The sequence below is a fragment of the Carcharhinus amblyrhynchos genome, chromosome 35, assembly GCF_965287045.1.
Source record: "Carcharhinus amblyrhynchos chromosome 35, sCarAmb.v2.hapA, whole genome shotgun sequence".
NCBI lineage: Eukaryota > Metazoa > Chordata > Chondrichthyes > Carcharhiniformes > Carcharhinidae > Carcharhinus > Carcharhinus amblyrhynchos.
The window spans coordinates 1,242,455-1,254,466 of record NC_137358.1 but is presented as its reverse complement, the minus strand read 5'-3'; the positions used below and the strand labels follow the sequence as shown (position 1 = coordinate 1,254,466).

Below are 12,012 nucleotides of genomic sequence, written 5' to 3'. Positions count from 1 at the left end.
ATGGGATTGATAACGGGACAGGAGACTTGGGAAATGAGGTGGAGGCAAGGCTGCAAACAGGAGAGAGTGTTTTATTCCAGTGTTGCAGCCATGGAGAAGCAGACAGGAATGTGTTGAGATGAGATGAGAATAAAGAACAATGCATTAGTGGGACAATGGAGACTAACATCTTACACCTGTAAACACATTCAAATGGAAAACAGCAAAATGAGTATAAGAAGTGGACAACCTGAAGTTAATAAAACAGAAAGCCCCAGCCCTGAATAAACATCCACAAACATACATGAAAAATGTTTTATTTTTTCATACAAGCACTAACTGCTTTTAAACGCAGAACTGTACAGATTCCTGACAAAGTATTTTCCAATACAATATCTTATGCACAGGTTAGAACAAAATACATGATGTACAACATTTGTGATTTCTTTCTCCTTTTTCCTCAAAATTGTACAAGGTCTCTAAATGAAAGCTCTCTTCCAAAGAACAATTGTGTGTTCAGACTGGTGAGCCCAACATGGGGTGACTGACAGTCAATCAGCAGCACACAGCAAGAGAACTCCACCCTCACACAGGATGCACACGTCCTGGTTACTGCAGGTCCCTGTCCTCCAAGTATCTGTATTCAAACGTGAAGCCTTCTTTCTTTCTCTGGCCCCATTTCTCATAGTCAAAGTAAATGTATGTTCCCTGTTGGATCAGAAACAAAGCCTAGTAAGATGTAAACATCTGTACAGGAGCATCATTTTACAGACAGAGAGCTGTGTCCGATTTGGAGAGATACACACTTGTCCTGTATGTTGCTTTTTCAATAGTTAATTGATCCCAAATTCATGGTCTCCAACGATTAAAGAGGTTACCTCGTTCCCATCCACGTTGTTCAAAGGTTGGGGATCAGAAGTGGCATTCAAGCTAGTGCCACCTGATGCCCATTTCATTGAGGTCATTGGAAACAAATCCAACACTATAACATACCATTACACCTCACCCACCACATAGCCCCAGATGCCTCCCACCCCTCCCCCAATTACACACACAATCCTGTTACCCAATTGCCATTTGGTAGGTAGCTTCACGTGCTCTTTGCATAATTTACCCACAATGTTAAGAACTGGCAGCCTCACATTAATTATCCCGTGTAAACTCCAGCCCTAGGAATACAAAGAAGCCTCTGTGCACAGCAGGGACAGGAGAGACGCAGGTAGCCTGATGACTGGAAGAGAGTTCAATACCAAATAATATTACACCTCAAAGGTCTCATAATAACAAGAAAGATAGAGGGAAATGAGTTTGAGAAAGCACAGTAAGCAAGCTGTTTCACTAAATCACATTCCTGTCATCACCGAGGTTACATGCTGCAGCACTCAGCCCTGGAGGCACAAAAACTATCCTTTGGCCACACTAGACTGACTACACAAACAGCCTAACCTCAAACACTTAATGAATTTTTGACACCCAAGCCATCAGGTCTCAGGCTGAATCCTCTATATCGCTCAGGAGCTGACACCAGTAAAGGTAAAAGCACAGGAAGTATGAATGAGTGGAATCGTACAGCCCAGTATACTCGGGTCAGCTCCAATGAGACCCACTGACCAGTTCCTTAACCACAGCTCTGGAAATGTTTCAGCTTCTATCCTTAGCCAATTCCCTTTGTCAAAGTTGCCCTTTAACCTGCTCCCAACTTATTTTGACTATATATTCGAGATCATCGCAACTCACTGTTCAAGGGGGAGGAGATGGCCCAGAGGTATTATTGCTGGATTATTAATCCAGAAACACAGCTAATGTTCTGGAACCTGGGTTCGAATCCCATCACAGCACATGGTGGAACTTGAATTGAACAAACAAAAATCTGGAATTAAGAATCTACTGATGACCATGAAACCACTGTCAGAAAAACCTACCTAGTTCACCGATATCCTTTAGGGAAGGAGATCTGTTGCCCTTACCTGGTCTGACTTATATGAGACTCCAGAACCACAGCAATGTGGTTGACTCTCAACTGCCCTCTGAAATGGTCTAGGAAGCCAGTTGTTCAAGGCAGCAGTCCACCACATCCTCAAGGGCAACGAGGGGATGATGGGCACCAAGTGCTGGCCATCCAATGACATCCAAATTCCATGAATAAAAAATATCATCCTCATCTTTCCTCCCTGCACTTCTGGTAGAAACCTCTGGTCCTTTGGTTACAGAGACTGTTCCGACTGCAGAAATATATTCTCCCTCTTTGATCCATCCACATCTATTCTATCTCCCCTTAACAGTCTTTGCTAAGGTAAACCAATTCAGCTTCTCTAATAAGCGGAAAATCCAAAATATGAAATATGGGATTAAAAGTACAATTTTCTGTATAGTAAGCAGCCAGCTTTTATCTCAGATTTGTTAGAGACCAAATGTTTTGAAACACAGACTTGACCCTGGAACTTCCACCCCCCCAACCATCACCCCACAGCTGTAGAAATATTTCAGCTTCTATCCTTAGCCAATTTCCTTTGTTCCAGCTACCCTTTAACCTGCTCCCAATTTATCACGGCTATATATTCTAGATCATCGCAACTCACTGTTCAAGGGGGAGGCAATGGCTTAGAGGTATCATCGCTGGATTATTAATTCAGAAACTCAGCTAACGTTCTGGGGACCTGGGTTCAAACATACTGTTGACTGCTTTTAGCATCAAAGAACCCTGAGCAGATCCATACCTGTTCATATTCATCAGTGATGGTTTTTGGCTCTTCGTGTCTCTGAAACCACATCATGTACTTGGTGTGGAATCTCCAGGATTGTTTCTTCAAAGCTTTAGCAGCTAAATACTGGGACTTGGTCCCCTAGCAAGAAGAAATATAAAAAGGTGGCTAAAAACAGGGTTGCATCAGTTCATAGGATGGTGCAGCACAGGAGGCAGCCATTCAGCCCATCATATTTGTGCCAGCTGTTTGAAAGAGCAATTCATTAGTCCCACTTCCCACTCACTCCCCATGGCGCTGCAAATTTCTGCTTTGAATATTTATGCAAATCACTTCTGAAAGTTACTATTGAGTCTGCTCCAGCTTCCTTACGTTCCATATCTTTCAACCCGCTAGTGGAAATAAATATTTCCAGGATTTTATGGTTAAGAATCTATAAAGGCTGCTGCCAAAAAGATAGTTGTGCGTACTTTTGATAAAGCGTTTTGGGTTTTGTTCAGAATTTTTTCTAACTACATCTCTTTTACCTTGCTGTTAGGTTTTTAAACATGCTAATGCATCAAATTTCAAAAGTTATCACTGGAGTCCTGTGCTTGTGTTCAGTAACTTTTCCTCTCCTTCTGACAATACAACAAAATTTACACCAGTTGAGATGGTTTTCAGCCTGAGATTTAGCTTGTCCAGCATCATCAGCTGCTGTGACAATGTTAAGAGGCGCTGAGTGAAAGGGCAAGTTGGTAAGGTACAGGGTACAGAACTATTCTCAGCAAAATGCTTTCAGGATGAAGATGGGAGAAAGCTGTTTTTGTTTTAAAAAAGTAAAGCTTTTAAAACTCTTGAATTCAAACGGAAATACATCACAAGCTTTTGGTGCACAGAACTTGTACCACAGAACATACTTTGCTCATTCAATAGGCATGAAAAATACCAGCTGTGCATGTCAATTTTTAAATTACGATCATAAAAAAAACTTCGCTTCTTGCTGCTGCTGGTTCGTTTGTGCAAAACAGCTTCATGTTTATCTGTAGAATGAACTACAATAATTCAGTATATTGGAAGGACTCTGAACTGTGTTTGGGGCACGGGGTTATATAACACCAAGCCTTCAGTGCAGGCATACCCAGATGTTTGCAGCTGAAAGCTATTTTAGCTTTAGTGCTTTTGCTAAGTTACAGCGCACAGTTTGAATTAGGAAGGTCACAAAGAACAGGCAAGGCATTGAGATGAGGAATTCCTCCTGGCAGCTTGGGGATGTCTGGAATGCAACACATGGGAACAGGGCAGTGGGACACATTCAAATCCCAGTTCTCAATCATAGAGACTAAGCCTTCCCTTTACTCCCTTCCTCTGAACCTTACTCCTTTCTGATCTCTGGGGAAGGTTATTGTTGTGAGGTTCATGGGTTACACAGGTCCTTTGAGCCCCACAAATGCCCAATCTCCAGGTGCAAGGGCTGGGTAGTGAGCACCAGCAGACTGGACAACTGCAAGGGGTACCACACCTCCCGGACTGACTAAACAAATGGACTTTAATGAGGCTGATTTAATGACCAAGAGTAGGGCAGAGACCAAAGGGTGAGTGTTAAAAGCTTTGGCAACAGTTTTCCACCCTTTGTAGACGCAGAGAGCACAAGAAGTGGGTGAGCTGTGGACATGTGAAATGACCAATAACTGGGATCTGATTAGTCAGGTCAGCCTGGACTCGCCTCAAGCCAAATCAATGGGCTCAATTTCTGTTTGACCCAAACAATGCTGTGGATCAACTGCTGCAACACAGTCAGATCAATACCCACCTCTAGGTAGTAAAAGATGAAGAAAAGGGTTTCAGTGGACAATCGCTGGTAAAACTCCAGAGTATCTGAATGGACTGGGGGAATCTGATGGTGATAAGGCGGTGTGGGACATGGATTACGTGGGAGGTAGTGTCTGTGGAGCAAAACAGAAAATAAATTTAAGCACTTTCATTGTGGCAGTTTTGGAACAGATTTATTAGAGTTTAAAATATTGTATTGGGTAGAAAAAATATCAACACATTTCCAATAAAATTAATAATCTAACGAAGTGAGATTGTCAGCATCCTGAGAGCATAGTAAGGATGAAAGACGACAGCCAAAGTCTATCAATGTTTCACGATGTTAAACAGGGAAACATCATGCCTTTCCATATCCAGTTTCAGTTGTGGCTATACATAAAAACCAACAACTTCAGTGTAAAGCTATAACTGGAACCTTGGTGTTCAGTACAGACAAAAGCCAACAAGTCCACTGAAATTGTCAACCACACTCCCACATCTAAACAGGCCAGTGAACAAATAACTTCAGCATGGAAATTCCAAATCAACAACTCCAACTACAACAGCTGAAATTCCTCAACAAACCAATCAAACTCTGCCTCTGCCATGCCATCTCTAATAAGCCACATACAGAAAACTATAACAGCCCAGCCTCACCCCAGCTAACCAAGTACTCTGAAAACGAGGATCCCCTCAAGACTCCTGAATCCAAGACTGCACCAATGGTCTCCATCTATCTATACTACCAGGGCCATGCTTGACTTGATTAGATCAACATTAAGAATGGCTCATTGGGATATTTAGCCGCCTGTGTGTATTGTTCCCACTTATGTATAATTCTTACTACTTGCTAAACAGTAAGATGCTTTTCAAAAAAAAGCAAAGCTACATCACAATGTTTGGATTTGCAGGTTCTTTAAAACAGCCACTGAAATTATCTCCAAAGTGTTTGTTTATCGACTCCAATTTTATTGCAAGTCCACGAATAACTATAACAACATCCCTGCAAAACATTACACAGAAATGAATGAAGTTATTGGGGTCTATAATACATATTCACCATTGCTTCAATTAACTGTGAAGCATTGTAATGACTGTCCAGCTAATAAGCACATCTTATTGCTTATTCCCAGCTCATGCTGCTACTGACCGTATCCTCTCAGAGTCTGACGGATGAGGCATATGGAGCCAGGCCGATTCCACCATGTGCAGCTGGTATTCTTGGTCCTTAGAAAGATGCACTGGGCTCAGTGGGCACACACCCAGCATCGGCTGAAGGTGAACTTCTGTTGTTTGTGGAACGTTAGATGTCATTGAGTTGCTCTGTGACGATGGGGTGCTGAAGAGATCTGGGGGGAAAAACCCCACCACTTTTAACACAGATTTTAAATAGAACAGACTTTAACCATTTAAAACCTACATAGGCATAGAAGCATAGAATTCCTACAGTGCAAAAGGAGGCCATTCGGCCAGAGTCTGCACCAACTCTCCGACAGAGCATCTTACCAAGGACCGTCCTATCCCCGTAACCCTAGGTATCTACCCCACTAATCCCTCTAACCTGCACACCTTTGGACACTAAGGGGTAATTTAGCATGGCCGATCCATCTAACCCGCACATTTTTGGAGTGTGGGAGAAAGCCGAAAACCCAGAAGAAACCCACGCAGAACACGGGGAGAAATCTAACCTGGGTCCCTGGGGATGAGGCAGCTAACCATTGTGCTGCCCAGATTTATCTTCACCCTTCCCCTAACTGATGTACTGTTGGCTAGCAGTCAGTCTGAACATGTGATATACACTCAAAACATATCGCACCTACATTAACAATCTATGAATATATAATAATCACAGACATTAACACAGGAAAAGTATCAAATCTATTCACTAATGTCCAGTTAAGAGAATTTTTTAGTTGCTCAGCTTCGAACCAGACTGATTTTGAAATGGCTGCCAGGAGATGCAAATGCACTCTGGACCTCAGTCTGCAACACTGTGAAGGGTCAGTCCTGTGAGCTGTGGCACAGAGACTAGGAAGCCATCGTGACTTGCTTATTTGGCCTTGGCTCATTTTCCACTACATTATCCAAATTATTGCACATTTGGGGTTCCAGGCATTATCTATAAACATCTAATTTCTCTGTAAACAAAATGTATTTCAAGTGATGTTCCAATTAGAAACCGATGCAGCAGACATTACAAACACGAGGAGGCCATCCCTCTAAACCAGCTGCTCCACTGCATTACCTCGAACAATTCCATTTTTTTATCTGCAGATTCCTTCAATCCTATAGGCCCAGATCGATACAGGCTACCCTAATCTCGAGAGAGATAAGAGATAGATAGAAAGCAGGACTTGTATAATTAGGAAGATGGTGGAATCAATAAGTTGCATACTCGAATAACCAAACCCCAATCTGGATATGGCAGGGATTTCTCAGCTGTTTCCACCCCTCACTTAGACTATATTAGATCCTCTCATCTTCACTTTTGTGATACTGGGCACAGCCAACCAACGCCCCACCCCGGTCCCTGGGCACAGCCAACCAACGCCCCACAGAAACCAACATCTTGATGGTCTAGCTCAGCTAAGAATGACAGTAGGGATTTTGCTGACACCTTCAGGAACTGCTAATCGGTAGTTACTCACCTCTCTCATTCAAATGCAAAGACTGAACCTGTTCTTCCAATCCTGCACTTACAGCTGCACGTTCTGCCATGCTTTTTAGGGAGCTCAGTGTCTCTGGAGCCTGCTGTATGCATGGAAATAAATAATGTTAAAGCATATGGGAAGAAACTTGAAAAGGTCTCAAACATTTCAAAATGCGTCACGTACAACAAATTGTTCAGTGATTTTGAAGGGACTTTCTGCTTACAGCATCATCCTGCTAACAGCAATTAAAATAAATCAATCTGATCTTTGTGACATCAGTTGAAGGAATCAGCTGGCCAGCTTGCATTTCAAACAGCATCATGGGATTTTTACACCCCATGACCTGCTAAACAACAGCACCTGTGACAATGCAGAACCCTCCCTGTATAGCACTGGAATGTGGCCTAGACTTAGCACTCATTTCAGTCAGTGAATCCTCAACCTACAACCTTCTCACACAGCTACAAGTGCTACCAACTCATAGGAGAGCAAGTCTTTAAATGTATGCTGAACAAAGTAACACCATCATGGCCAAATGTGACTGAAATTTGGCAACCTCAGTGCATGGAGCATCTTAGATCCCTCAGAGGAGAGGGCAGAGAATGAAGCGAGTAAGTTCAGAACGAGAACTAAGAAACCTGAACAGGGCAGGGGATTGCAACGTGAAAAGTGAGGGCCAAGTTAAAATATGATATATTCTAATGGAACCAATGTACAAATTGTCACACAAAAAGATGAAACAAACCATTTGGAGTAACAACCAGCCTTTGGTGCAACAGGCTGGTTATTGGGAGAATCCCCCACTCTGAAATAGTCGCGACTTGGACATAAACTGGAGTTTACCTTCAAACTGCAACCCCTCATGGATGCACAGATTGTGACCTAACACACCATAACATTCTAATCAACGGTCCTTATGCTTTCAAACAAAAACCACTGCCAGGTTTTTTTACTTGCAACCCCTTCAGAAACATTGCCGTGAACCTGCAAAACTCCCTGTGATAACGAGAATGGTGATTCCACCCAGTTTGACAAGCCCCTCTGTTACAGGGAGAGACCACAACAAAATACAAAGATTGCACGATGCTGCATCCCTGATCAGTACTTCAGGTAGACTTGTGACACAATGAGAAACAAATTATGGGAGTCCATAATCTTTTCCAGTGAGACTGAAGGAGAAACAAAGAATCTAATATGCAAGAGGCAGAAATTACCCCCATTGCAGGAGCTGGCATGAAAAGAAACCTTGAAAAAAAAAAGGAGTTTCTGATATTGAATCTGAGTGACATCCTTCAGCACCAAGTAAAGCAACTGTAACAAATCACCCAATTACTTCAGAGACCAGTTACAGAAAAATGGGTAAAATTACGCTTTGCACTTATGTAGCCAGAAAGTTAATTAAGCTAAAGACTTATTTACTCAATTTACCTGTATACATTAATTACTGAAGCAGGGTTTTGTTTTTTTCAATGTAACTTATAATCATTTAACATTTTCTTGGTAAAATAGTGCAACCATATAAACAATGGAAATTTACAGGAATTCCAGAATATGTCAAAATTATAGAAAGGAGTTAAATGATAAAATCCTTCCTGATGATTGTGCCCAAGTACTTGTCTACAGAAGAACATAGATCAAATTCCTCTCTGGATACATCTGTCAATGTTGGCAATATCTCACACTCATCACGGCTGAATGATAGAAATTGTGCTGTGAAACAATCCAAGATTCTCAGCATTCAAAGAATCAGTGCCAGGCTGGCCACTCAGCTCGAGAGAGATTCCTGTTGGGCTTACTTCCAGTGCAGTTCAAGATTTTCATAACATACAGTAAACAGATTTGAGCATCTTGTGCATCAACATATAATGGCCAGTTTTATTAACATTCATTCATGGAACATGCTCATCGTTGGCTGGGTACTTGCTGCTGGTTCCTAATCGCCCTCTAGAAGCTGGCAGCAGGACATCTTTATAATGCACTACAGTCCACACGGTATTCCAGAGAATGCTTACCAGAATGAGGAATCAGTCACAAAGAAAGATGGGAGAAGTCGGGACTGTTCTCCTTGAAGAAAGCTGAGTGTTAAGAGGTGTGCAAGACGTTTCTACTTCTCCACACTTCCATATAAAAGCAAAATACCACAGATGCTGGAAAATCTCAGGTCTGACAGCATCTGTGGGGTCAAAATAGAGCCAGTGTTTCAAGTCTGGGTGATCCTTTTTCAGAGCTGAGCTCCATGCTTGAGCTCTGATGAAGGGTCATCCAGGCTCGAAACGTTGGCTCTATTCTTTCTCTGCAGGTGCCATCAGACCTGCTGTGTTTTTCCAAGACTTTGTTTTTGCTCAAAATCATGAGGGAACTGGACAGAGTGGATAGAAACTGTTCCGATTGAGGGAAGGATAAAGAACAAGGGGGCATAGATTTAAGATACAAGGAGCACATGAGGAAAATCCCTCAGCAAGAGGTTAGGACCTGTAATGTACTGCCTGAACGTGAACTGGCTTCTGGGTCAATAGAAGCTTCTGAATAGAAGCTGGATTATCATTTTCACGGCTACAAACAAAAAGCAGGGAACAGCACTTGGTCATTTGCTGCTTCAGAATGCCAGCACACACATGGCAGGCCAAATGGCTACCTCGTGCTGTAACCATTCTATGATTCTATAGTGTAGGTACATGCCCAGCGATGTTAGGGAACGCCAGGGTTTTGACCCTGCAACGTTGACAGAACGGTGGCTTGGAGGGTATCGTGCAGATGGGTGATTGTTGCCCTTGTCCTTCTAATCGATAAGGTCACACGTTTGGAAGATGCTGTAACGGAAACTTGGGGAGTTGCTGCAATGCGTCTTGTAGATGCTATACACCTCAACCAATGTGTGTCAGTCGTGGAACGAATGAATGTTTAAGGTGCTGGGTCAGTGCATACTCGATGGTCTAAATGTCCTCCTTCTGCATTGTCACAATTCTACATGAGGAATCTATAAACTGATTGTGTGGACACCTTCCCCCACCCCCACATCTCACCACGGCCCTGAAGTTAACACCAAGGGATTTTCAGACACTTTCCCAGGTGCCCCAGATTGAGGTAAAATTGATTTGCCTGTAATTGGGCATAGTATCCTCAGTTTAAATGCTAACATTATCACTGGATAGAAACACTCACATGAACATCACTTTCAGCTTTTAAAATTTTCACACAATACTTACATTTCAAAAATTATTGAAGTGGAAAAACTTTGCCAACAGCCCACCTCGAAAATACACTTCAACACCAAGTATATTTGTTCAGTTCAGCAATTCCTACAGATTTACATGCTGAATAAATAATTTAGCTACAAGAGATGCGAGGCTGGGCATTCTGCAGTAAGTAACTCCCTAAAGTCTGCCCACTCTCCACAAGACACCAGTCAGGAGTGTGACAATACTTTCCAATTATCTGTGAGTGCAACTCCAACAACTCGAAGCTGAATACCACCCAAGACAAATCTGCCCACTCGATCAGTAATGCACCCAGCACCTTACCCAGGCCCACAGCCCTTACCTTATTCCTATGACACTAGCCATGGTAAATGCACAATCCATCAAATCGGCACATCTTTGGACTGTGGGAGGAAACCCATGCAGGTACGGGGACAACTTGCAGACTCCACACTAGCATCACCCAAGGTCAGAATTGAGCCCGGGTCCCTGGCGCAGTGAGGCAGCAATGCTAACCACTGTGCTGCCCTTATGCTGGATATGGAGAATTGAGAGCTGAGAGAAGTTGTAACCGAAGGGTGGGGAAGGGGTCGAAATGAAACAAATCATTGTGAAATCAATGCAATGGGGCTGAAGGCAATGGTAGGCCAGGAAAGACTGGAGATGAGTTTATGTACCAGCTAGACCAGGGGTCTCCAAACTCCTGCCCACAGCGGGCTGCATCCGGATTGGACTTTGGAGAGCGCTGAGCGAGAGCGTAGGAGGCCAGCAGGGAGCATGCAGAGGACAGAAAGTGAGAAAGATATGGAGGGGTTGGGGAAGGGAATGCAGTGAATCCAAGGATGCATCTCAACTGCATTAAAAAGATAATAATTTGTTCAAGGAAAAAGACCGATTATTTCCCTAACAAATGGGATTGAATTGTTGTTCTGTATATAATCAGTTAACGTGCACCAAGCACAATCTTTAAGCACTAAAATTATCCCTTGTTGCAATGACTAGATATTTAATTCTTCTTCCTGTACTTGTTAGAACAAGACGGTACGCAATGCCAAATTCTGGCTGCAAAAGTTACATCTTCAGCTGTGCCCCGAGTAGCCCAAGATAAGATCTACAGACCAAAACTGTGCTTCCATCCCAAACACCAGGCACTTTTCTCCTTGCAGAAAGGCCTCTGTAGCAGGCCTTTGTATGTCCAAATAGATGATAGTTCTTTGTACCAGAGACAGCCACACCATTGCCAGCCTGTAGGTGGCATGCATGAGCAGCAAATCAATTTTCTCTTGATCTGAAAGTTGGAATTTGGCCAAGTGCATACAATGCCACCTCACTCCACAGCATCAACTTGGACAAAGAATTTCTACAGTGCTGAAGGAGGCCATCCAGCCCATCGAGTCTGCACCAACAACCCCATGCATTTAACCTAGCTAGACTCCCTGACACTAAGGGGTAATTTAGCATGGCCAATCCACCTAACCTACACACCTTGGGACTGTGGGAGGAAACCGGAGCACGTGGAGGAAACCCACACAGACAGAGAGAATGTGCAAACACCAGTGTCCCAAGCCAGAAACTGAACTTGTGTCCCTGGCGCTGTGAGGCAACAGTGCTAACTACTGTGCCAACCAAATATCCTGACTTTTCACACGTTTTTAGTGTTCTTAAATCTTTATCGAAAGCTGTTGAAAACCA

General features: G+C 43.0%; 1 protein-coding gene across 4 annotated transcripts in view; it reads right to left on the bottom strand.

Annotated features, from left to right (window-relative positions):
• Positions 1-280: 280 nt before the first annotated feature.
• Positions 281-12,012, bottom strand: part of LOC145361548 (CCR4-NOT transcription complex subunit 3-like) — a 75,117-nt gene continuing 63,385 nt past the window's right edge. For 3 of the 4 annotated variants that reach the window (XM_080217374.1, XM_080217377.1, XM_080217375.1), the window contains 5 exons: positions 7,121-7,223; positions 5,623-5,821; positions 4,474-4,606; positions 2,697-2,822; positions 281-687 (listed from right to left, as the gene is read on the bottom strand). In XM_080217374.1, coding sequence (XP_080073500.1) covers positions 589-687; positions 2,697-2,822; positions 4,474-4,606; positions 5,623-5,821; positions 7,121-7,223 — 660 coding nt within the window. In that variant the 3' untranslated portion in view covers positions 281-588. The remainder of the gene's footprint in view (positions 688-2,696; positions 2,823-4,473; positions 4,607-5,622; positions 5,822-7,120; positions 7,224-12,012) is intronic. The other variant, XM_080217376.1, reaches the window with a different exon arrangement.